Source organism: Caretta caretta, chromosome 5 (assembly GCF_965140235.1).
Source record: "Caretta caretta isolate rCarCar2 chromosome 5, rCarCar1.hap1, whole genome shotgun sequence".
NCBI classification, from domain to species: Eukaryota; Metazoa; Chordata; order Testudines; family Cheloniidae; genus Caretta; species Caretta caretta.
In genome coordinates this window covers 71,582,682-71,610,463 of record NC_134210.1, presented here as the reverse complement: position 1 = coordinate 71,610,463, position 27,782 = coordinate 71,582,682, and the positions used below count along the sequence as shown (strand labels likewise).

The 27,782-nt window shown below is 41.5% G+C and overlaps 1 protein-coding gene across 2 annotated transcripts in view; it reads right to left on the bottom strand.

Annotated features, from left to right (window-relative positions):
• The window catches only part of CAMK4 (calcium/calmodulin dependent protein kinase IV), a 301,585-nt gene that overhangs the window by 119,774 nt on the left and 154,029 nt on the right, over positions 1-27,782 (bottom strand). The window contains exons 3-4 of one of the 2 annotated variants that reach the window (XM_048849796.2): positions 27,089-27,151; positions 26,347-26,429 (exon numbers count right to left, since the gene is read on the bottom strand). In XM_048849796.2, coding sequence (XP_048705753.2) covers positions 26,347-26,429; positions 27,089-27,151 — 146 coding nt within the window. The remainder of the gene's footprint in view (positions 1-26,346; positions 26,430-27,088; positions 27,152-27,782) is intronic. The other variant, XM_075128605.1, reaches the window with a different exon arrangement.

The following is a 27,782-nucleotide window of genomic DNA, read 5'->3' as shown; positions in this document are numbered from 1 at the left end:
GCAAGTTTCAATGCAAACTACCCTCTTAGAGGACATTGGTCATTCCCTTATTGACCATCTCCATAAAGAGAAAGAGATTAATAGCAATTTCTTATTCTGTCTCATAAGAGCTGAGCTGATGCTTTACATCTAGCTTAAAGAAAGGTCATTCTATAAGAAGAATGTGGATGAAAAAAGACCCCCACTTCACTGAGAGGACAGCTGAAAGCAAGCAGCAAGAATGAGGAACTTAAAAAGAAACAAAAGGAAGACCGTCCCCTCAGTATATAATATATAGGGGTGAAAGCTATACAGAAAACAGAGAGCCAGGCATGCCAAAAAAGTATATATATATTTATTTTTGGAGGGAGGAAAGGAGGAGAGATACCATTAAAAAAGGAAAGAAAGAATAAGCCAAGAACAGATGTGAGAAAAAGTAAATCTGGAATCACATATTAATAAAGTCAATTAGGAAAGAGGCGCAGTACAGAAAATGACTAAATCCATCTAAATGAGACAGACATTTTATTGTAATGAAATGTTCTGTTTAAGTTCCACATGCTGGGCCATACTTTCAAAGTTAGGTATGTGCATTTGATCCGTCCAGCACCTTACTGGGTATGTGTGCAACCAAATACACCTAACTGATATTCACATGAGATGTTTACATGCATAAACCTGGGTGTGCACAAGCATATGTTAAAGTGCCTCTTCTGTTCCTCTTCACATTCTTGAGAACTTCTCTACTTACCATTACTTTGCATCCTTTACTCCACATTACAAGCTTTTCCATCATATTTTTCAACTGCTGTCACACGAGAAGTTGTTAATTACCTAAATACTCAGTACAAAACTAAAATTAATAGGCAAGCAGCATGCACCAGCTGTGGTCAACTTAATGTACCCACTCTACACACATGCATGTTATACATCACATGAAAGATTACTATGTCTACTTTAAGATGAGGTATGATGTGGAGCTGTCAAGTGGTGCTGTTACCATAAAAATAGGGATAAATAATGACACCATCTTTGAAATATTTGCATTCATTTCTGTTACTGACAATGTATTGTTTCAAGACATAAAATTGGATTTTTTGTGACCTCAAAGCATCACAACAACAATGAAAGGATAAAACAAAATCTGGAAAGAAATTTGTACAGGTATCATTGAAGTGTAATAGCGCTGATGACATTTCTAGTCATCATCATCTTGTTCCTCATTATGATCTCTGTCAAGAGTGGATAGGTTACTACAGTCTTCATTGCCTGACACGTACACAGATCTGTGCAGGTGAGTTTGTTCCAATTACAGACACAGGTGATTGTGCAGCGAACTCTAATGGTAAAAATAAGATCTTGTAGAAGCTCAGATGCCATTGGGCCCTTGAAGAATACAGGAAGTAACTCATCATCCACATTTTCTGTCCATGTTGCACCGGTCATCCAATATCTGGTTTACCCATGTGCAAAGACATCCAAATCTTTGTTTGCCAAGATGCTTTTCTGACATGCTCTTCAAAACTGTCACCACATGGTGGGAATTTGGCCAGTAACTTGTTCTTTTTGATGGGTAGATTGAGGCGCAAGCAATTCAGGTCTCCATGGGTCTCCTTTTCTTTCTTACTCTGGTCATGCAGCACTTCTACCAACTTTCTTGCTTCAGAAATTGTGACTTCTCCATCCATCTCTCCCATTTTGGCAAGATCTCTGAAGTGGTAATCTCCCTTTGTTATGACAATATTAAAAAAAGATTTTTCCCCAATACCAAATAGGACACACAGTCACATCCTGTTAATGCAGCAAGTACGTTGAAATGTCAGGAGTGAGTGCATCACAAATTTCTTGCACAGATATGAAGCAAGGCATGTCAGTTGTGCTAGTAATGTTATCTATATGCTCCATTTTTGGAATATAGCGAACAGCAAGGACAAAACATCTGGTCAGCTGATCTAATTACTACATTCCCTTTAACACCAAGAGACCCAAACGCCATATTGGCACATACAGCATCCAGAAGCATCTGATGTCTGCTTCCTCTTGAGTGCTGTACAAGTCTTCAGCTTCAACACCTCTACTGGTGATGGACTTTGCTACTTCACCACTGGAAAAGCCTGCAGCAAGGATTGTTTGTGTCATCTGCATTCCTTCATTCCCAGGTACATTTTGAACAATATACTCACAGAGGATTTGTACTAGTTACTTCTTGTTGGATGTCATGTTTAGAAACTTTTACCAGGGGAGGCACAAGGTGTCTACAAAAAGAAAAGGAGTACTTGTGGCACCTTAGAGACGAACAAATTTATTTGAGCGTAAGCTTTCGTGAGCTACAGCTTTTGCTCAAATAAATTTGTTAGTCTCTAAGGTGACACAAGTACTCCTTTTCTTTTTGCGGATACAGACTAACACGGCTGCTACTCTGAAAGGTGTCTACAATCACCTAGTATTTCTTGAATCCAAGCTTAGTTCCTCTCTAGCACTGTCTTTCTGCAGTTTTCACAGGGTTCATAGAATATCAGGGTAGGAAGGGACCTCAGTCCAACCCCCTGCTCAAAACAGGACCAATCCCCAACTAAATCATTTCAGCCAGGGCTTTGTCAAGCCTGACCTTAAAAACCTCTAAGGAAGGAGATTCCACCACTTCCCTAGATAACGCATTCCGGTGCTTCACCACCCTCCTAGTGAAAAAGTTTTTCCTAGTATCCAATCTAAACCTCCCCCACTGCAACTTGAGACCATTGCTCCTTGTTCTGTCATCTGTTACCACTGAGAACAGTCTAGATCCATCCTCTTTGGAACCCCCTTTCAGGTAGTTGAAAGCAGCTATCAAATCCCCCCCGAACTCTTCTCTTCCGCAGACTAAACAATCCCAGTTCCCTCAGCCTCTCCTCGTAAGTCATGTGTTCCAGTCCCCTAATCATTTTTGTTACCCTCCGCTGGATGCTTTCCAATTTTTCCACATCCTTCTTGTAGTGTGGGGCCCAAAACTGGACACAGTACTCCAGTTGAGGCCTCACCAATGTCGAATAGAGGGGAACGATCATGTCCCTCGATCTGCTGGCAATGCCCCTACTTATACAGCCCAAAATGCCGTTAGCCTTCTTGGCAACAAGGGCACACTGTTGACTCATATCCAGCTTCTCGTCCACTGTAACCCCTAGGTCCTTTTCTGCAGAGCTACTGCCGAGCCATTCGATCCCTAGTCTGTAGCAGTGCATGGGATTCTTCCGTCCTAAGTGCAGGACTCTGCACTTGTCCCTGTTGAACCTCATCAGATTTCTTTTGGCCCAATCCTCCAATTTGTCTAGGGCCCTCTGTATCCTATCCCTACCCTCCAGCATATCTACCTCTCCTCCCAGTTTAGTGTCATCTGCAAACTTGCTGAGGGTGCAATCCACTCCATCCTCCAGATCATTAATGAAGATATTGAACAAAACCGGCCCCAGGACAGACCCTTGGGGCACTCTACTTGATACCAGCTGCCAACTAGACATGGAGTCATGATCACTACCCGTTGAGCCCGACAATATAGCCAGCTTTCTAGCCACCTTATAGTCCATTCTTCCAGTCCATACTTCTTTAACTTGCTGGCAAGAATACTGTGGGAGACCATGTCAAAAGCTTTGCTAAACTCAAGGAATAACACATCCACTGCTTTCCCTTCATCCACAGAGCCAGCTTTCTCGTCATAGAAGGCAATTAGATTAGTCAGGCATGACTTGCCCTTGGTGAATCCATGCTGACTGTTCCTGATCACTTTCCTCTCCTCTAAGTGCTTCAGAATTGATTTCTTGAGGACCTGCTCCAGGATTTTTCCGGGGACTGAGGTGAGGCTGACTGGCCTGTAGTTCCCAGGATCCTCCTTCTTCCCTTTTTTAAAGATTGGCACTACATTAGCCTTTTTCCAGTCTTCCGGGACTTCCCCCAATGGCCATGAGTTTTCAAAGATAATGGCCAATGGCTCTGCAATCACATCCGCCAATTCCTTTAGCACTCTCGGATGCAACACATCTGGCCCCATGGACTTGTGCAAGTCCAGTTTTTCTAAATAGTCCCAAACCACTTCTTCCTTCGCAGAGGGCTGGCCACTTCCTCCCCATGCTGTGCTGCCCAGTGCAGTAGTCTGGGAGCTGACCTTGTTCGTGAAGACAGAGGCAAAAAAAGGACTGAGTACATTAGCTTTTTCCACATCCTCTGTCACTAGGTTGCCTCCCTGATTCAGTAAGGGGCCCACACTTTCCTTGACTTTCTTCTTGTTGCTAACATACCTGAAGAGACCCTTCTCGTTACTCTTAACTTGCAGCTAGCAAGAGATGTTATTGCAGTTATTATTGTCATATCTGTCAAAGACTTCAATTACACAATTAGCTTTGTCAAATCCTTTTCGGACCTGCCTCAAGTACTCAGCAGTAAATTAATCAAATGTGTGGAATTTGTCTCCAGCCACCATTTGTATGACATCCACAGCAGCTCTGGTGCACACTGTGGTTTCTTTGTTGCATGCTTTTAGCTCAGATTCTTTCAGCTTGAGCTTCCAGTTAATGCCCTAATTCAGCTTTGTCTGTTCCTCTCACTGTTTCATCAGCTTGGAAAAAAGGACACAGGCATAAGTCCTTTTGGATGACTAAGAACAGTTTGCCATTGAAACATCATCTCTTACTCTTGGGGGAATTCTGTGCCACTGCGCATGTGCAGAATTCATGGTCCCTGCAGATTTTTTTCTCTCTGCAGAAAATAGATTCTGCTGGCGAAGTGCTGCAGATACGCCTTTCACCCACTAGGGGCTGCTGTAGCACCAGAAGAGAGGGCAGCCAGCTGGGCAAAGAGACTGTGGTTCTCACAGCAAAGCCAGGCGAGGAGGCATGGGAGGGACAGAGCAGGGCATATGAGACTGCTGAAGGGTCAATGACTGGGGTTCAGAAGGGCTAGTGAGAGAGTCAGGCTGGGGTGCAGACTCTGGAGCTAGTGGGGTGGCAGCATTGAGCCAGAGACCGAATGGGAGGGGGCTGCAGGGACACACAGGAACAGGGGCAGGTGTGCCTGATTACATGGGAAAGGCTAGGGGTCAGCCAGGATCTGCATGAGGGAAGCAGCTCCCTAACTCCCTAACCATTCCTCTTCCCCCCCCCCCCCCCCCCCAAACAAAAACCCTGTTCAATACTTCTCTCACTCACAACCAACAATCTTCCAGGTTCACTCCCAGGTTCCTTCCCTCTCCCTCAGCTCCTCCATTACCCAGACTGCCCCAATCCTTTCCCCTGCTTCTGAGAGGTGCAGGAAATACATTTCTGTATTGTAGTTTAAATGAATTATTACTCAAAGTTCTGTATGAATATGCCTAGTAAGGAATTTGTCAAAGAAACATTTCCTGAATCTTTTTTGTTGTCTGTATTGTTACAGACATACTTGCTGACAGGTATTTTGAAATAAATTACCAAAACTATTGAAAGTGTCATGATTATATTGTTATTTTGATAAAGAAAATATTCATAATTTTAAAATATTGTGCACAGACAATTTAATTTTTGCATAATTCCCCCACCCCCCACCCCCAAGAGTAATCTCTGCATCTTGCTAAGGACAGGACTCTAGGGAAAACAATTTCTGGACTAATAGCTGCAGTGATTGTCCCTCTCTTACCTGATTTAAATTTAGTTTTCTTGGCCATGTCAGCAAATGTTTTGATGCCAGATTTCTTGACTGGGTTGAAGAAGCTGTGTCCCATCAGAATCAAGTGCATCTCTCACAAATCTCCCCTTTGGTTTTTCACCAACATTTGCTATTTTCAGTGGAGAGTCTTTGTACATCTGATGGTAGATATATTATCCAGTAGATACACATCTCTGGTTGTGATTCAGGGTCAAATGGGTTTGCCATCTTGCTGATGACATGGTTAGTAAAAGCTGTAACATAATTTTCACCCCTTCTCAGTGCAGAGGCAAGGACTGCTTGTGGACTTTGTCATCACCACTTCTTGTTAGTCCTCTTCTTTCTCACATGGCTTTTGTATATTCATGATATGAAGCTGTGTATTGTTATCTCTAACAAGAATACTGACTGGTGCATAAATGTTATTGAATTAAAAGCTAATTTCTACAATAATTCAAAGCATAATACTGCACGCATAGGCAATTACAAATTAAACCTTCTACCAGGCAGACTAGATGCTACATTGTATGTACAAAAGCTTACCAATGGAGAAGCATAACATTGGAAATTCATATACATTTATATCTACCCACTACGCAGTACAAACTATGGACCCACCATCTACTGCTGCATGTGCACAGCCTTCAGTGCGAGACTGATTTAGTCAGCAAATTTCAATTAAAAATATAGAAAACTGTTATAGTCGCTTGTGAAATACTTTGACAATTAAGAATATGCAATATGAAAATAGTTAATGTTAGTATATTCAGAAATGTTGATACTTGCCATTTTTGCCACATGCTAAACAGCGTGATCATTTCTGAAAAAAAACCCAAAATCTGCCCATGTAATACCAATAACATTCTTTTAATACACTGTCATTTGGTAGCTTTGATCAATAAACACCACATAAACATGTTGAAATTAACTTAAATAGTAAAAACTGTAGTCAGTCATGTTGAATCATTTCTGGAACTATGCAAAATATGGTAATCATTTTGGGTATCATTGTTTTACTTCGCTTACAGGCTTACAGCAACACTTGACAGGTCCCCATCATAACTCATCTAAATGTACATAAAATAATATTTTAAATGATATACAATGTGGGTGTGTTTAGGGAGAGTATATTAAACTCCAAAAACATGGCCCTTAATGGAGAATTGCCACCTGACCATATGGCATCTCCAGTGTAAGAATGCCGAATGTGATGCCTGTATCAGTTGAGTACACCGAACTGTCTTCTCACTCAATCTCAGGAGAATGAGAATTCATTCTACAGTTGCAAATTAACCAGAGACCCATTTTAGACAAGGATTAAAAACTAAATTACTTGACGGCAGTAGGCACAAAGAAGATTCCTATGCTGGGCAGAGTGCAAGTAAAAAATTTGTAGAGACCACTTCTACACTTTCCACAGTATGCATCCGATGAAGTGAGCTGTAGCTCACGAAAGCTTATGCTCAAATAAATTGGTTAGTCTCTAAGGTGCCACAAGTACTCCTTTTCTTTTCACTTATTGCAAGTCACATTTGCCTCTTTCCCAGAGATGAAAGAATAAAGGATGTTCCTTAAACCCCTCATTCATCTAAACACTCCTTCAAGCAAATGTTTGGGAACTGAGCACCACACTGTCTCACAAGATACAGCTTATATGATCTTTGGGAAAGTGAATTCCAGAGTCAAGGGACCTTCACTGAGAACACCTGGCTACCAGCTCCGTGACATTCAAATATAGACTATTAGCTCAAATGTCCAGTTTATATCAACCACCGACAAGATTCAAGAGAGGGGGGTCGCATGTAATCAGGATCTGTCTTGCAGAGTTTTTATCATAGATCAAAATCAACATTTTGAATTGTACCCAACAGGAAACCAGTACAACTTCTATAGCGCTGGTGTGATCTATTCCCAGAAGTCAGTACTGGTTTACAGTCAGTGTATAGCTGCATTCTGCACCAGCTGTAGCATCCAAGTGATCTTCAGGCACAATTCTCTTACTGCAACGTGCTTGCACACTTGCCGTCTCCCATCCCATCTTCCCAAAATAGTTTCTTCATGCGAGGTATTGAAAAGTTAACAATTTTAAGCCTTTACTTTCCAAGATGACCTGGTTCACTGTAGCCCTGGATATCTGGAAGTGCGCTTCTACTCTAAAAAGCAACTATGAAAAAAAATGATTTCTTGTTATTCATAAGATTTTCTTTGCGCGCATACTCAGATATATCTGCTGTATCTGATGATTAGAACAAGTTCTTACTGCTTTTTACTCCCTGTTACACACACACATGCAGCCCTACAGGGCCAGCACACAACATTTTGGCACCTGAGGCGGGGAGCTCAAATGACGCCCCCAAACCCCCTCACTTGGGCCAAAACTTTGAAAGGTCTCAATTCTGCCTTCTTTCTGTTCTAATAGTCTCATGGTACTGCTCTGCTACCCACCCCAATAAAGGAAAATGAACAACTCAAAATGCCTTGTTCAAAAATTTTAAGTAACACTTAACTTTCAAACGCCTGAACAGCAAATATAACTTTGCTTGTCTGCATAGTAAACACTGGCATTTTTATCTGTTTGAATAATCAAAGTGGTGCTTTCCGTGCTTTCTTGGTTGCAAAGATTTGAACTGCTTCCTGAAGGTCCACGGTCTGGGCCAGCTCATGCTCTATTGAGATGGTTGCAAGGCCAGCCAGCCTCTCCTGTGTCATTGTGAAGCGTAGATGTGTTTTTATTAGATTCAGCTTGGAGAAGCTGCGTTCTCGATGAGCAACTGTTACAGGAAGTGTTAGAAGTATGCACAGAGCAACAAAAGCATTTGGAAAGAGGGTGGTCATCTTATTTGTGCACATATTTTCCAAAACAGCCTTTGGAGTTGATCCTGCTGAATGTATCTTGAAAGGGATTTCAGTTCATCACCTAAATCACTTGCATCAATATTGCGCATGTCATCATGTGTCAACACTGTCTCTAGTGCCCTGAATTGCTCGTGTAGGTCTTCTTCAGGTATAGTGAGGAGTTTTGCAATATCATACAACATCCCAAATATACTGCTGTGTTCCTGGAGCTGCATGAAATGTTCTTCAACTGACTGTATTACACAATCTAGCACCTGGTTAAAGAATTCAACTTTGAATTGTTGTTTGGGGTCTCTTATGGGATTATCCCGTGCCTCGTAATCAAAATGTCTTCTTCTTCGGTGACTCTTGTATTCTTGAATGGGTAGGAAAATAGCTTCAGTGTGAAGTTCCTCTGACAACTTCTGTGCACTCTTCAGAACATTTTGAAATCCCTCATCTGACCGGTAAGACTGTAGGTATGACTTTGCTTTGTCCAGTTGTTCCATTGCTCCAGATATATCAAGGTCAACACCTTAGTCTTTTGCTTACATTTATTTCAAACAGTATGTTATGCCACAACACTAAGCCACAGAGAAATTTGAAGTTATGTATGTTTCTGGTGATTCCACTTCCCGCTGCCATTGTTCTCCCACGAATAGTTCCTGTCATAGCATTATCCTCCATAATGGCAACTATGACATCATCTATCTTCCCAATTTGGTGTTTGATAGGCTTTATCGCCTCCACTCGACTTTCCCATTGTGTGGCACTCAGTGGTTTCAGTGACAGAAAGGATGTTCCCAGATGTTGCTTCAAAATTTGCCATTGATGAGTTGATGCAGAGAAAAAAACATAGATGCTTTGAATTACATTAAAAAATTCAGCAGTCTCACTAGAAGCTGATGCTGCATCACTGACCACCAAGTTTAACAAAAGAGAAATGCATGGGATGAAAAAAGGTTGAAGGTTTAACTCTCGGATCCGTGTCTGCACTCCTCTGGTCTTTCCTCTCATGTTGGCACCATTATCGTAGCCCTGACCTCTCATATCAGCTATCGCAATTCCTGTATCTTCCAGCTTTTTAAGAAGCACATTTGTCATACCAGTTCCTGTAGTATCATCAATGTCAATAAATTCTAGAAAACGCTCTCTGACAGTCACCATTGCAGGGACATTTTCACTAGGTTCTGTTGTTGCTGCAAAACGCACCATTAAAGTCATTTATTCCATATGGCTGATGTCAGGTGTGCAGTCCAGAATAATAGAGTAATATCTTGCTGACTTCAGATCTGCCACAATCTTCTGTTTGACTTTTGTTGCCAGTAACTGTATGATCTCATTTTGAATTGTTTTTCCAAGGTAGTGGTGTGTGTACATTTCTTGGGTGGTGACTCTTCTTAGATGCTCCCAGAGCACAGCATCAAACTCAGCCATCAGCTCCACAATTTTAAGGAAGTTTCCATTGTTTGGCACATACAGCTGATCTGAAGTGTCACACAGTGCTAGGTTTTGTGTAGCAAGCATTCTCACAATGGCAATGAGCCTTTTCAGAACATTTTGCCATTAAAGAGACTCTGATGCAATCATCTCTTGATGCTGATCACATATGGTGGCCTTTAACCTTAGTCTCATCTCAAGTTCTTTACATTTATGGAATACTCGCTGGTGATTTTCTGCCTTCTCATAGCATGCCAGATTTCTAGCCAGATTTTTCCAGTCCTTTGTTCCTGTAGAACCCAATGTGGCTGGAATATTAGACTGGAAGAGTTTGCAACAAAAACAGTATGCAGCATTCTGGGTTTTTGAGTACATAAGCCATGGCCTCTCCACTTTGTCACCATTGGGGATTTCATGCCAGTAATGTGTTGGATGGAAACTTCTATTTTCATTGTCTTTGGGGAACATGAAGTTTTTCACTTGCTGTGGCCCGTGCAGTACAAGGAAGTCCCTCAGGCTACTACTCAAGTGGGTCCACAGTCTTGGATCATCTAGACTTAATGAACTTAATGCTGAACTCAGCAGCAGGTGTTTCTTGCACCTCCACCACACTCTTCTCTGAACTACACTTTTCTTCAGGAATGGGCATGTTTACATCCATTTGAGATGGAGATATGGATGCTGTGGTAGCTGCCAGGTCACCTGCACTCTGACTGGAAGATCAGGCATCTCCTCACCACTCACATCCTCACTGTGGCCGGAAGGCTCATCGTGAACATTTCTGTCTATGTATCTCAGGAGAGCTCCTTCCTGCTTAGATAGAAAAGCTTCCTTTGCTTGCTTTCTTTTTCTGAATGCTGCCCCAGAGGGATGTTTTCTTCTTTCACTCATGACTGCTGTTCTGTGCCAGCTATAGTGGCTCCCAACACCCAGTTGAAGGGGACAAATAAGCAGGCTGGTAGCAGGGCCTGAGTGAGGGAATATATCAGCGTCTTAAGGGGCTAACTGGCTCCTACTACTTCAGTTGACTGCCTGTTCTCCTCAAGTGGGTTCAGGGAAGCAGCAGGAAACAGGAAGCTCCCTGAGAAACTGGTGTTAATCAGTCCAGGTTCCTGGGCATGCTAGACAGGTACATAAGAGGCTCCTCCTCCTCTCTCTCCCTGCAGCTCCTGCTGCTTTCTGTTATTCCCTCTCACCTTTTCTCCTGCCTGCCTGTTATGTCTCTTGTTCCCTCCTTCCTCCAGCACAGCACTCCACCATCTCTGTGCATCTAGAGCAGAGAGAATACACATGCACCAGCAGCAGACACCATTTTCTACACTCTGGATCAGAGTGGTGCCCCCCCACAGTCTGGCACCTGAGGGGGCTGCCTCAGTTCGCCTTATGGTAAGGCCAGCCCTGCAGCCCCACTAAAGTTCCCTCCCGTTAGACACTCCCGGGCTATTATGTTTGGAGCCCACCTCACTGGGCTCTGTGTGCGTTCAGATTCAGAAGACTTAACAGAGTCCAGACATTGCCCCTGGCATGGGGTCTCTAGGCACATGCTTGAGGTGCAGATCCTTTGTCTAGTACCCACCTCGGAAAGCTCAGACACCATGGTCCAACTGCCTATCCCCAGGGACTGGCAAGGACTCTTCAGATGCTCTTGTATCTTAAACACACCCTCTTCCAGAACTGCAACCCTCTGGGTTCACAGTTTACCTCTGCAGGGGCACACAACAGTGCAAGCCAACAGACCAACACTCTTTGCACAGCATTCTAACACCACCATTATTCTTTACTTAGCCTCATGACAAATACACAGACCTACAGAAAATAATAAACCCACCTATATGCATTTCCCTGCTTCAGTTTCTTCCCCACTCTGGAGAGGTCTTTGGGTTGGGGCAGAGTCCTCTAGGGTATCCTCCCTACAGCTAACAGCATCCTTCCAGAATCATGGAGCTTCCCTCCCTAGGTCAGCTAGCATCCTTCGACCTTGGCTGGTCCCATAGTTAAACCAGACATACACGCACACCCATTTTTTCCTCTCTCCTGCCCAAAGCTTCCTGAACGATTCTGCAAGTCTTCCCTCAAGTTTATGTATCGCCCTACCCACATGTGGTTTCCTTGTTCTCCTGTTGGGGATTTTCCACTGCCCCTCACTCCAGAGAAGCTTCTCCCAAATTCAGTCAAACCGTTGTCTCAAGGTGTTTCCACCTGAGTAGGCAACCATGAAGGTTTAATGACCAGCTAGCATCTCTCATAAGTATGTGCTACAGCCCCATCAGCAAACTGGGGTTCCACATCCACCTAGTGACATTTCATAACACAACAATTTCATATAACAATTTCACAAAATCAACCAATATTCAGAAGTTGTACATATACACTTTCCCCAAATTGTCACACTCCTATTAACCCTGCAGTAAATATAGCTAAGACAGAGTATGAGCTACATTCTATTCATTCTGAAGCATAATTTTCAGAATTAGTTATGGTGTCTGATCACTTACACTTGTGCAAACTCACTGAGGGCAATGGGATGGCACAGATGTAGCTAAGGGACTACATTTTCTGGTGATGAAGTATGAGGAAAGAACCACCAATCTTGACTTTCAGAGTGCAGGTTGAGCTCTTTGGGCTGACAAGATAAACTTGTAAACCAAGCACATTGGATATGGAAATCAACGAGACACAAGAGACATGGAACCCCACACTGCCATTTTTACGGAGTTTCTTTTCAGTGTAGAACTGAAGTTTAAATTCTTGACATATATTTTCCACCATAACTCCAGTTAATTGAAGTTTGTATCCTGGGGAATAATCACCATATTAGATCAAAACATGGAAGTGATCATTTTTTAAAAAACTGAACTGAATAGTAGGATTTTAGGTTCAGGTACAGTTGAAAAGTCAATGCAAATCCCACACGAATAACAAAACTAAGCACCAAATCATCAGCTCTGCCAAAGTCCTATTTGCATTGCTCTAGTGGTACAAAAGGGACTTTAAGCTTCCTTAAACAGGCAGATGATTTCCCCGGTGTGGCACAATCTTTGGCTGGCATAAAGTCAGCTCTGTCATTCACATTTCCCTCACTGGCAGAGGGGAGGTGTCGCAGCAGGCTCAGATGGTTTTGATTAGAAGACAATGTTCAAGATCTGCGGGACAAGTGATCTTCTCTCCTCGCTGCTACCACTTTTTTGCAACAGTAATCAAGGTTACTGCTAAAGAACTGAATTAGAATTTAATGTAATTGTGCAACGGAATATTTCAATAGTGAGATACAAATGAATTCTTATGGCACAATGAGCTCCCAAGACATCACATTTGACCTTCTAGCCATTGCTTTACTTTCTGACTGTTACTGATGCCCACCAAACAGTCTCATTTCTTATTTTTATATAGCCTCTCGTCTTGGAGTTTTATCTTGAGGACATTTTCCTCTCCTCCTAATAAATCTTCTGAGAAATCAGGACACCCTGAAGGAAAGCAAGACAAACTTCTCGGAGATTGAGGTTTTGTGAATCTGTTGAGCCATTTTGCAAAAGTTTTGGGATTCTACTCTACAAAAGTTTGGAACTTCACAAAATTAATCTGAGCTTTATTCAACCCAAACTCTATGAAGCTGTTCAAGAGTTTGGGATGCGTGGATAAAGATAAAGACCACTTCTCCCTTTTCTCTCTTACTCGGAAGAGAAGGGTGAAGATGCAGGTGCTTCTTCTGACCCTCTTCCCATCAGATCCAACTGCACTTCTACTACTATCTTCTAATCAGTGGCTCCTCACATAGTCTTTCTGCAGCAGCAGGCTGACTCTACTATCTCTGTCTTTGGGGGAAAAGATGAGGCTTTCTGCCTTTTCTCAATCCCAAAAGCAGGATTTCTATCAACAGGCACACTACCCACCGCCTACCTAGCAACTGTGAGTCTGGGGAAATACTTTACCCAGTCCTACTGCACTGCCCGTTCAAATACTAAGGGGCAGAAAATATCTCACCTAACTGTAGGCAGTGATGTTCTCAACAGCAGAAATGACTAACTATGGATGCTGATATAACTCAGCCACGAAAGATTTTTCTTAAAGGGGCTATGGTGTAGAAGCACCTTTCTCTGTCTGACAGCTGCTTTGAAGAGCTGGATGTGCCATCTTGAGGAGAGAGGCAGACAGATCACCAAAAATTTCTTTTACCCCCATGCTCTCCCCTCCCCAAAATGGCAACTGTGGAGAAAGTACTTCTCTATTTTGAAGCAGAGGCCTCACATGTATAGCAGTACCCAGACCAACCAACTAGGAACAAGCTCATCTCTTTTTTGGGTCTGCATGGTCAGTAGGGGTTATTTCAGCCCTAGGGCTGTAGTTACTCCTGCAGCCTCCTGGCTCCAGCACAAAGCAGAGAACTATCCACTCTTTCAATCCCCTGCTCTACCCTAAAACATGAAATTTACGAATAACATTTGCTTCATGCTTCCTTCATCTCAGGCAGATTAGTGCAAATTAAATTTTAAGTTAATTAGCCCAGGCACTTAGCACACAATTTGGATCTTGTCTTTTCTTTAAGGTAATCTGCACATCCTGTCTCTAAACTAGTATTTAATATTGCTGCTATAATGCTTGCCCCTTCCCACTCCGCAGCTGGCTGCATTTCAGTAGTAGATGAAGTGATAAGCATATCACTTATCTTGCAAAATGCTTTATACATACACATGAATATAACAATAACTGCTAACATGTTCAATACTTTTGCACTGCAAATTCAGATAAAATATTTTTAAACCCAGATTTTACTCTTTAATATTCCCTGCTCTCTCACTCTCTCATCCTCCCCCTAACTATATTTTTCCCATTACAGATCACTTGGCAGGAACATCTCAGAATAAACATTTTTTTATTTTTATTTTTTCTATTTTCAGTGTGCATTTATCTAACCCTTTCGTTCCATGTGTTGCTAATGGATCCTGTTGTCCTGGTGTAAATCCTGTATTAACTTCAAAGGGAAATTGCCTGCATAAGGACTACAGAATCTGACCCAGTGTTGACACAGTCTTCACCTTTCTTGATTTCTCATTCCATTATAAAGGTTTTCATGTATCTAAAAACATTTGGGCTGTTATGTAATCCTTCTGTAGTTGTACTTTTAAAATGTACTAACCTGAAACATTTCTATAGATTAAAACTGTTTGAAAAGTCTGCAGAAATCATTAAAGGAAAATCAGATCACCATAACCTATAGCAGAATGGTTGCCATAGGGTACACTTTTCCAAATGGCTCATGTGTATATTGAAATGCGGTTCCAATTTCTTGCTGCCTTGATATGTTTAGTTAGTTACAAAGCCACGCTCCTTTGTAAGTGAGGTAAAACAAGTTAACCCAGATTCTTTATATTATCAGGGTTGAAATGTAATGAATATAATTACCTTGAGTCTCATTCAGTATGCTGTTTGCCCTGATTTTAAAAGCATCTCTGTATATTAATGAAGAGTAGCATTTGGCTTCTATATGGATTCAGACTTTACAACTACATTGTACGTCCATCTAATTTATGAACAGTATATTAAAAATGGCTGCCCAAAGTTAGGCTCCTAAATCCTTTTTTTAGGTATCTAAATAAGTGGCCTGATTTTCAAAAGTGAGCACCCAGCATCTCCCTTGGAAATAACTGGGTATAGTTAGTTGCTCCCCAACTTCGGTGTTCCCCAAGGGTCAGTCCTAGGATCAGTCCTATTCAACTTATTCATAAATGATCTGGAGAAAGGGGTAAACAGTGAGGTTGCAAAGTTTGCAGATGATACTAAACTGCTCAATGTAGTTAAGACCAAAGCAGACTGTGAAGAACTTCAAAAAGATCTCCCAAAACTAAGTGATGGGGCAACAAAATGGCAAATGAAATTTAATGTGGATAAATGTAAAGTAATGCACATTGGAAAAAATAACCCCAACTATACATACAAGATGATGGGGGCTAATTTAGCTACAGCTAATCAGGAAAAAGATCTTGGAGTCACCGTGGATAGTTCTCTGAAGACATCCACACAGTGTGCAGCGGCAGTCAAAAAAGCAAACAGGATGTTAGGAATCATTTAAAAAGGGATAGACAATAAGATGGACGATATCTTATTGCTCTTATATAAATCCATGGTATGCCCACATCTTGAATACTGCGTACAGATGTGGTCCCCTCATCTCAAAAAAGATATACTGGCATTAGAAAACGTTCAGAAAAGGGCAATTAAATGATTAGGGGTTTGGAACGGGTCCCAGATGAGGAGAGATTAAAGAGGCTAGGACTTTTCATCTTGGAAAAGAGGAGACTAAGGGGGGATATGATAGAGGTATATAAAATCATGAGTGGTGTAGAGAAAGTGAATAAGGAAAACTTATTTACTTGTTCCCATAATATAAGAACTAGGGGCCACCAAATGAAATTAATGGGCAACAGGTTTAAAACAAATAAAAGGAAGTTCTTCTTCATTCAGCGCACAGTCAGCCTGTGGAACTCCTTGCCTGAGGAGGTTGTGAAGGCTAGGACTATAACAGGGTTTAAACAAGAACTGGATAAATTCATGGAGGTTAAGTCCATTAATGGCTATTAGCCAGGATGGGTAAGGAATGGTGTCCCTAGCCTGGAGATGGATGGCAGGAGAGAGATCACTTGATCATTGCCTGTTAGGTCCTGGGCAGGTGCCTCAACTCCCCACCTGTACAATGATAGTACTTCTCCCTGCCTTTCAGGGGTATTGCAAAGATAAATTCATTCTTGATTGTGAAGCAATCAGATAAGGCCTGATCCCATTCCCATTGAAGTGAATGGGTATGTCTCTCCACTGATTTCCATGGGAATTGGATCAGGCCTATACTGCAACCATGTGGCCATGTGCCTAGGTAGATAGGAGAGATCATGTTGTTTGTATGTGAGGTTGAGATCACCAGGAGTCACAGTCTTCACATTATTACCTAACAAACTGAAGTGCTTCATAGACCTTGTGTGTAACACATTGACTTTCATCTATTTTGAATGAGGTTCCTCTCCCCAGAGAGCAACCAGCAATAGATACCTTGGTCCTGACTATAACTGCCCATGCTAATGACTCCTGAGAACTCACAGGGACAGACAGCCAGGGCAAGGCAGAAGGACCTTTTGAATGAAGTACTGCACAACCTCCTTCAACAGGGCTAAGAACAGTGAGACTTTAATATTTTATCAGTTGACGTTTTGAAAGTGGCAAGCAGCCAGTGAAACACTCAGACTCTCATCTCTCAGTGGAGCGCAAAGGTACATTCCTTTTTATGCCAAGCAGTATTACAGTGGTGCCAGCAGCGTTGCTTAGATGGGGTGCTTCATTTGTAATGCTGTGTGTGTTTTGATACCTAATGTTGCAGCTATTTCTAAGTGCATCAGGGAGAAACAATGTACTAATTGTACTGTAAACAATTGCTTTCTACAGTCATTTACAGGGAGTTATTTGAATTTGGACTCTGTTACTCTGAAAAAAAAAATTAAACAATAAAATTTACTTTAACCCAATGACAGAGATAATAAGGTATTGACCGTGTACAATTAAAGTGTTAAAACACATCATTACAAAACGCTTGAGAGCAACTAAGTACCAAACTGCATTGGCAAATCTATAAATGCACACTTCCCTACTTTGTCATTAGTCTAGGGTCTCATCACTACAGTCACTGATGTTAAGAGATACCCAATGAGCTGTTCAAAACATTAAGAGCCAGACTCACAATTCCAAGTAGGCAGAGGAGAGCTTTCAGCTGAGTAAAGCCAACAGAGCCAACTTGCGTACCAACTGCCTTCCCCAGCACTTCGCATACAGAAGTGTCTGAAGCCTGCCAGGTCAGAGCTCTGTTGTGCTGATCCTCAGCTGGTCTATGGTTCCTTAGGGACCATACCCTGCTGGTGAAAATTAGGGCTGCTCTAACTCATGCTGGGTGAGGCACAGCTGCCCCACAGGATAAGGGATCCCTAACCATTTCCCTAACTCCTCCTCCACTTCCTGTACAAAGAAGAGCTCAGACATGGGGGAATCTGTTACTAAATCAGTGATATGCTAAGTGATCCACACATCAGTGGCTAATGGAAAGCAATACAGGTGAAGAGGAACCAATGGGCCTTTCCACTGCTAATTCCCATGAACCAGGGACAAAGAAGTGGGCCTGCAGGCTTCAGAAGGCCCCAAAATTGGCCTTTTCCACACCTCATTTCCACTCTGTTAGCCATCTCTGCAAAAGGGGAGCTCTCCAGAACCACATCACCCATATTTGGTTTTTTGGAAGCTCCACAAAAGTATGAGATATTAGCTCAAATCTACACTACTCCAGATTTTTTTTAACAATGGGAGTGATCTAGATTGCGTCAAGTGTAGACAATATTTTGGAGATGACATTGGGCAGATTTACAGCTGTGGGTGAAAGCAGCTGGAAAAGAATTAGTGGTCAAGATGTCTTAGTTCCTCAGAACAAAGGGAATGTGAGGGTTTGTTTGAGTAGGACAAAGTAGATCTGAGTTGAGGCGGGAAATGGGGTGACAAGAACTATTTTTACCAATTTGCAGAAGATACGGTTTTGGTATTTGGGAAAAAAGAAGTTATTAGTACAGCCAGGAATTGTTGAAATTAAGGTATGGCGAATAGTGAGATGAAAGTGATACAGTTCAAAGGAAATAAATATGAACAACATCTAAATAGAAAAGATAATCTGAGATCAGTTTCAGAAAAAAGGTAAGCCTGGGAAAAGGCAGAGACATAGTGGAGGGGTCAAGAGCAATACTACAGCGGGCAGGTATAGCAGCAAAGTAAAATCTACCATTGTCTACCATAATGGAGAGACAGTTTAATAGGCAAGAGCAAAGCCAGAACAACAGGGTGCTAAGATTCTAATGAACTGTACCAGGAGACTGAGAAGCATGTCAATGGAAGTTTATGGTAGTTAACAGTATCAACCACCATACTATTTTTAGGTCAAGAAAGAGGGTAGAGGGGGTAAAAGAAAGAGGAAAGGAAAAGCTCATTGACTAGACATAAGGGCAATACCATTATTATGAAAAGAGCAGAAATGAAATAGAAAAATTATTGAGGATGTCATGTAAAACATGGCTGGTGAGACCAAGGCAGCTGGGAGACTAAGGTAGTTAGCCAGGTGTTTGCCAGTAGAGGAAGGCAGGGAGGTAGTTTTACTTCAACCTGCAGATACTTCACAAGGAAGAACCCACAACAGGAAGAAAACAGCACCTCACCTCTGTTACTCCTCTGCCTCACCTGTGGAGGGCCCAGGCAGACAGACATCCTGACCCTGGAAGCTTCCACCCAGATCCTGGTCTTGACTTGCTGCAAATGTGGCCTGCATGTGCCCATCAACAAAAGCCAGGCAGAAGGAGCCATCCAGCATCAGAGGTGTTTGTTTGTGGAGTCTCTCAGGAAGCATGTAAGACAATTGCAGCAGGAGCAGGACGTTTGCCTCACTAGCACTCAGGAGCACGAGGAATTCATTGACAGGATGCACATGAAGATGTTCGGGATGGAGGATGCTAGCTGCCTAGAGAAGACTACAGCAGCACCAGAGGAGGAAGATGAACCAGCTGCTCTACAGGGAAGAGAGACTGGCTGCTGGCTATCTTAGGCAGCAGACTATGCTTCACCTACCTATCCATGTTCCCCATCCATTGCACTCAAGAACTGGTATGCAGTACTGGCAACAGGAGGTGAGGAGCAGACTGCAATGGTCCCCAAGGCTGGGAGGCTCATGTGCACCACTACCAAGAGGAGAAGGAGAAAAAGTGTGGCAGTAGTCAGTGATTCCCTTCTGAGATAGAGGCCTGATCTTACATCCCAGGAGGTGTGCTGCCCTCTTCAATCATGGGATGGTGTCCATGAAGGAGGTCTGCTGGGAAGAGATGGGTCCACCTGACCAAGAAGGGAAAAGTACATCTTGGGGACACTGACTTGCCAACCTAGTGAGGAGGACTTTAAACTAGGTTCAAAGAGGGCAGGTGACAAAATTTCACAGGTAAGCATAAAACAGGTGACCTTTACACAGAGCTAGAAATTGGGGAAGGACACAGAAAATTACAGCAGGATCATAGGAACAACAAAAGTGGAAATTAGTGGGGGAATGGAGTATGGGAAATAAACAGGAAGAACTGGATGTACTAGTACATAAGCTAAATTATGACTTAACTAGTATCACAGAGACTGAGCAGCGTAAATCTCATGACGGGAATATTTGTACGGAGGGGTATAGCTTGTTCAGGGAGGACAAGCAGTGTAAAAAGTGAGGAAGAATAGCCACATATCTCCAAGGTAGGGAGGCTCAAGCACACCTCCACCAAAAGGAGGAGACAAAGGCTGGTGCTGGATTATATATCAAGAATACAGACACTTGTTTTGAGGCCCAGAAGAAGCTTGAAAGTCTCTGGATAAAGATAAGCGGAAATATTGGGGTGACATCATGGTAGGGGTTCTACTATAGACCACCAAATCAGGAAGAAGAGGTGGATGAAGTATTTCTAGAACAAATAATAGAAATATCCAAAACACAAGAACAGGTAGTAACTAGGGACTTTAACTACCCAGACATCTGTTGGAAAGTAACATGCAAAACACAAACTGTCTAATAAGTTCTCGGAATGTTTGGGGCCAACTTCTTGTTTCAGAAAGTGGAGTAAATAACCAGTGGAACCGCCATTTTAGATTTGATTTTGATTAACAGGGAAGAATTAATTGCAAATCTGAAGGTAAAAGACATCTTGGGAGAAAGTGATCATGAAATGACAGATTTCATGATTCTAAGGAAAGGAAGGAGTGAGAGCAGCAGAATAAGGACAGTGGACTTTTTTTAAAAAAAGCAGACTTTAACAAACTCAAAGAATTATGGGAAGAAAATCTAAGGGATAAAGAAGTTCAGGAGAGCTGGCAGTTTCTCAAAGAGACGACATTAAATACACAACTGCCCACTATTCTGATCCAAAGGAAAGACAGGAAGAATAGTAAGCAGGCAATATGGTTCCATCAGGAGCTCTTCAATGCACTGAAAAATCAAAAAGGAATTTGCATTCCTTTGAAGTCATAGGGCCTAAACTCTTTTCCTACTGTGGCTTTTAATTCAGATTAAAAAGTTTGACTCTGTATATTTGAACTAAAATTCAAGACATTGCCCAAGCACTTTGAAGACACTTTAAGAGTAGAGCTATCAGGATTAACTCAGATTTCTCCTGTTACAATAAATGGATGAGAAAAGCTGCCAGGCTCTATCTTCTGATTATCTACATTTTAAAATAACATGGAGCCTATTTACACAAATTACCACTACATTTTTGCTCAGCATGAAGTCATCCAAAGGAGAAATTACTTTCAAGAACTGATTTAATCTCTCCTCTCCCCAGGCAAAATCTTCAGAAGAAATATAATTGACCAGCTCCACACCTGTGGCTAAGCATCATTCACTGAAGATGTGGGGTGAGGAAGGGGTATGAAAGTATGCTTTGTTCTCTCCTTCCCAAATCCTGTGGCTCTCAGCCCATTAGGCCAGATGCTGGTCTTGATTAGAGCAACCTTAATACTGCTCAAATTTACATTGTCTGGCAAGGACCTCAAGAGGCTCTTTTGGCACCCACGGAAGGGTGCAATGAAGGGAAGCCTTAGTCATGTCCCCTGCACTGGTGACTGGGCAGCGTTTGGTAAAGAAGCTGCCATACTTGAGGGAATCTTCCAGTGACCAGTTAAACTGGCTTTTAGGCTGCTCCACAGAACTGGAGCCAGAGCAGCACAATGCAGTCAGAATGCAGGAAAGGATCTGATCCAGCATTTGGTCTCACACATCTGAGACTTCTGTGCAGTGTAAAGTTAAACTCAACATACCCCAAAAGCACAGCATTATCTGTTCAATTATCAGAATAGCAAAAGTTATCAGCAATGTCAACACAAATGTGTGTTTCGATGACAAACGCACAAAACATAAGCCATACCTATTTATCAGACATGGGTAGAGTTCAAGTTGCTATGTTTTGGCAACATAAGTTGTATGTGACTTTAAATATCATGAATGAAGGAGAAGGTGATTTTTAAAGTCTGAGAAATAAAATTCAGGAAGGTTCTCTGATTTTTTTTATAATAGAATTCAGCTGAGTCAGAGAATTAAGACTGCTCTTTCAGTGTTTGAATTTCTCTTGTTTTTGAAAATATAACTGAAGAAATATAATATTGAAAGCACAGTTTGATTTCTTATACTTATCTGTGAGTGCATTTATTGGTATATTATGTATGACAGATAAAGATTTCTCAAGGCTACGTATATTTTTACTTTTCATATGAGGGTGGTATGAAACCAACAGTGCATGAAGAATCCCAGTGTGATGATACCGGAGAACTAATCTGACACCAGCTGTGGGTGTTTAGATGCAGCATTATGGCTAAAAGAGAGCAAATGTGCAACCAGATTTGTGTGTGTATTCTGGGCATTATGCAGAGGTAAAAGCAGATGAGAAATGAATTGCTCATGTGTAGTTCAAATATTATGGTAATGGGAAAGATGGTGGGAAAGCAGGTATTGCAGATAAGACCCAGCAGTATAGTAAAGGGACACTTGACATGGATATAGCTGTGCGTGGATAGCCCCAATTAGGTGGCAGATGACTTGGAAGAGGCATAGGAATAATTCCTTTACTGTATAGCAAACTCGTCCAGAATTTCAAAAACAAGTCTGTTAAAAACAAGTAACTTTAAAATACTCACCGTATCACTTAAAACATTACAAAAACTTCAGTCCTGCCAATTCAGTAAACAGGAGGAGTTTGGGACGGAAATATTTTAGTTTTCAATTCTCCTATTTAATTGCATTTTTCAATGCAACCTTAGCCCTGGAATCCTAATTGTGGCTTTATAATTATTGCTGCCCAAACTCTAAATTTGAAGTAGATAAAAAGAAAGTTTGTTCTAGTAGAAACTCTTGGCTAAATCCATAATTACAGTTCAGCTGATGATGCACTCCTAAAAGATGCGCAACCAGTGCATTGTGGGGAGGTAGGCTGGTCCAGTGATTAGGACACTTGCCTTTTGCTCAGAAGACCTGGTTCAAGTCCTTGTTCAACCACAGATGTTCTGTGTGACCTTGAACAAGTCACTTAGTCTTTCTGTGCCCTTGTTCCCCAGCTGTTAATGGAGATAAAAGTACCTCACTACCACAAAAAAGTGTTGTGAGGATAAATACATTAAGGATGGTGAGGTGCTCAGATACTGTGGTAATGGGAGCCATATACGTGCATAAGGCAGAATGCTGAAGGCCTCCTAAACGTAGGTCAGCACATTTCCTGCATTTAAGAAAAATATAGAATGTAGGAGAAAACATGTGAGGCTAAAGAAACAGCAAGGGAGAGAAGAAAAGGAGGACATGTAGGGAGAGGAGAGAAACCAGGTGGAGGCAAGAGCTGGTGAGTGAAAATGCAAGGGAATAAGGAGGCAAGAGAAGTGGATTAAGATATGGGTGAAGAAAAAGGGAAAGTGGATGAAGAAATGGGGACTGAGAAGATAGATTCCTACTTTGAGACAAACTTCCCACATCACTACAACCTGTAGGGCAGCTACCTTATTTCAGCACCACAATGCTACTGTTAATCTCGTCGCACAGCTAAAAGGGAGAAGGAACAGCTAATGTAGAGCTGTTTATATTAGATTCGTGAGAGGAAGAATTTAAACCAAAAAAATGTGAATGTTAATTGGGAATTGTTTAAGAACGCTTACTCAAGGCACAAAAAGCCACAATCCCCAAATCGAGGAGGAAGGCCATGTTGGTTAAGAAAAAACAACACCTGGTTTACAGGGGAAGAGTTTTAAAAGAGCTAACTGAGGAGCTCACTGGAGTGTTAATGCTCATGGTTCTCTGGGGAAATTCCAGAAGTCTGGAAGCTAATGTTGTGCCAATATTTAAAACAGGTAAATGGGATGAACCAGGTAATTATAAGCCTGTCAGCCCGACATCTATCCCGGGCAAGCTAATGGTGCAACTGATATGGGCCTCTCCCAATAAAGAACTAAAAGAGGGTAAAATAAACAATGCATATGAACATGGGTTTATGGAAAACAGAGCTTGTCAAACTGACCTGTTATCTTTTTTTGATAAACTACAAGGTTGGTTGATAAAGGTAATAGTGTTGATGTAATACACTTAGACTTCTGTAAGGCAATAGACTTGATACTGCCTTAAAAAAACTTGTATGATATAAAATTAACATGGCACATATTAGATGCCTTAAAAAGTTGGCTAACTGATAGGTCTCAAAATGTAATTGTAAATGGGGAATTGTCATCAAATGGGTATGTTTCCAGTGACGTTCTGCAGTTCTTGGCCCTATGCTATTTAATATTTTTGTTAAGTTACCTGGAAGAAAACAAAATAATCACTGATAAACTTTGCAGATGACACAAATATTGGGGCAGTGGTAAATAATGAAGAGGACAGGTCACTGATACAGAGGGATCTGGATCTCTTGGAAAGCTGGGTGCAAATAATGTGTTTTAATATGGCTACATGTAAATGTAGACATCTAAGAACAAAAAATGGATGCCATAGAGATGCTCTAGGAATTATTTTAGGAAGTTCTATGGCCTGTGTTATACAGGAGGTCAAACTAGCTGATCACAATAGTGTGTTCCGGCCTTGGAATCTATGAATCTAATGCAAAAGATGTTGGCTGCGCAGCTGTGTTAAATTATTTTCATGCTTCTGCTGGAGAGGAAGCCACTGCCTTTTGTTAGAAATAACTGATGCAAAATAACGTGATGATTTTTCAAATCACACGTAGAGTGAAAATTTACTACAAATATTTCCAGAGATGCTCATCACCAGTATCAGAAGGGTGCACCATGATTCTAGGCACTGGCAAAACCTCTTTGCTTCAATTAGCAATGTTGTAGATGGAGTTGGGCAGTTTGTAGCAGCTAACTTGTTACTCCAAGTGTAAAATTTCATGGAGGGCCCAATCCTGAGAAAGAAATTACAGCCTAATTGCTGTCGTGTGAAAACTTCATTATGTTAGAGCATGAAATCCCAGCTTCCAAAGTGAAAGCAAGTCCCAGACAGTCTTCAAAGTTGGGTTGCATTCAGCTACCGTAAGTTGAGATAGTAGCAGATGCTACCTTCAGCACCCCCAACCTCACAAATTATTGTTGTTCACAGACCAACAAACCATTTCTTTGGCATGTCCATATTTTCCTTTTCCATGATACTCTACAAACACCTGCCAGACAAGTCTCCTTTATGGATAAATACGGTGGTGTACTGTCTCCTTGCATGCTAGCTTCATGGATTCTAATGGTTTAACTGACACTATGATTTGCCTTATTGCTGTGACTGGATATGGCATGTGTATGCACATACAGGCACATTTTTCTTCTTTCTGAATTGAAGGAGTGAGAGAAGGGTTTGCTTCTGCTGCGTTCAGAAACTGCTCATGTTGAGCTTATTGCTTTGATTATTATGCATGAACTATTATCCATAGAAAAAGGACAAGTTTGTGTTTCCCCTAATCAAAGTGCTTTTCACGCTCCATTTCTTTAATGCATACTTATATTATATTCCATTTAAATCTTAAACAGTTAAGCTTAGTGGAGAGAAGATTAAATATCCTGATCTTGCATGATTTGGAAAGCATTGTTCATCAGTAGATAAGTTCAGCAGTACAATTGATTTATTCAACAAATGAGCAATGAAGGCTTTGTGTGTGTTTTGCTCTAAAACAAGAATAAACAGCTCTCTTAAGAAACTCCAGCATTAAACATTACCAAAAAGAATACTTTACAGGATTTTTCATAATTTTATACACAGACACCAATATGTTTTGAGTTGTGAAACATTATCATTAAATAACCTGCAGAATTTAACCATTTTCTTTCAGAATCTTTTACAAATGTACAGAATTTTCACAGATATAATCAAGTGCTAAATGCGGGGAAGGGCTTCTCTCATTGCTAGGTTGATCAACTTTTTATTTGGCATTTCTCTCTTCTATCTGCTATTCAGCTGATTTTTGCCTAGCATTTTTTCTGCTGTCTTCCCAGTGTCCCTCTCACTTCTCTGCACAACACACCGTTTCCCTGTTCACCACCTATTTGCATGACCCCGCTTTGATGTTTGCCTGATGAGTCCCCTCTTGCAACACTACATGCTATTTAGAATTTATTGACTGTTTCCTCCCTTTTTCACTTAATTGGAATTTCATTTTAAAAAATCTCCAATGAGAAACCTTTTCCAGATGCCCATTTCGAGCCAGATCCTGTAGACTTTTACTCATGTAAGTAGTCTTCACCCAGATGGAACAACTTCAATGACTACCGATATAAGGATTACTCGGGAAGAGGGGGCAAATTCTGAAGGATCATACCCTTGTTGAGCAATGCATTGTAAGGTGAACACCACAAAATTCCTTGTGCATGCTGCGGTTTGCATAGATCACCCACCTGTCAAATAGCTCCCCTCCTGTGACCAATTCCAGAACAAGACTGATTTCTGTGGGGGTTTCAAATATCTCCTTCAGTTTTATCTGGGAAAAGATACCAAACAGAGTAATTATTTGAGTCCATGCACTGTACAATAGACTACAACAAGGGGACTGTAGTGAAGCGGAAGACAGTACTAACAGCGATTACATGGTTCACACTCAGATCAGTTAAGAAATGTATTGTAAGTACTGTTTATGGTGCCTAATTATTTCTTTTTTGCTTCTTTTGATCTCCTCCTGGATCCCTCTTTCTTTCATCCCTACACATTCACTTCTCATAACTCAGCAACCCTCTCTCAAATGCAGGAAGATTAGAGACTGCTTTATGGCCAATCAGGGCCTCCGCAGGAGTCTTACAGAGGAAGTCCCTGAAGACAAAGGCAAGGCTTTCCCTCCCTCCAGGGAGTAACAACCATGACACCACCAGCTGGCTCTTTTTATCCCTTTTCTGCCAGGTTCCCCTTTAAGCAAAAGGCTTGTTTTTGTAAATTCTGTCTTGCTACTTGGTGGAAACTTTAATAATTTACTTTAAAATGTAACTCTGACCCAATGATCTTAGATAAAAACCCAGATTTTTAATCAAAGCCTCTCATACATTAGCATACAATGTGAGCTATGAAGATCAATACTGCGGTCTAAGAAACTGAATACATTGTTAATGAGAGGAGATACAGTGAAATATTCTAAAAATACCCACTTACAATATTTGGATGCGAGAGGCGAAGGAGAACACCTATTTCAGTTCGGACAATTTTCTTGTCTACCTGGTTAAAAGAAAAAAAGATGTGAAGTGTGACTGCAATACTCATCTGAGAAACATCTAATAGCATTACAGGAAAATGTCTATGAGCAGATTGCTAGATTTCTTAGGAGAATGATTTGTGTCTCTTGCACTGAAGTCTAACTGGTAATTATCCCTCTGTATGAAGAGAATGAGAGTTTGCCCATGCTCTGGAATAATGTAAATTTTCTCTCTAGAACACTCACATTGCTGCAATCCCTTGCAAGATAGCAAACACATGAAAGACAAGCCTGAAAAAGAGGCTACAGATTGTATTTGCTATTCTGCCCCTGTGCATCTCCATTACACCAGAGGATGGATGTGGCCCAGCATGATGTGTTTAACAGTGTGTGTCCGGTTAGTTGGGAAAGAAAGGATTCTTCACGCTTAGGTGGAGTTTATACCTTTGTGGTATATTTTGCTATAAAATTAAAAGGCAAACATAAAGGATGTCCGCCCCTGTATGGGCCAAACATCCCTTAGCCGGAGCCCAAATCAAGGTGTAAGGTTTGACTTGCTTCAGGTGCACCTCATTTCAATTAAATTCTGAGGAGGACCCTCCTCCCATTTGCTGCTCAACAACCACACTCTTCCAAGATCCTGTCTCTTGTTCC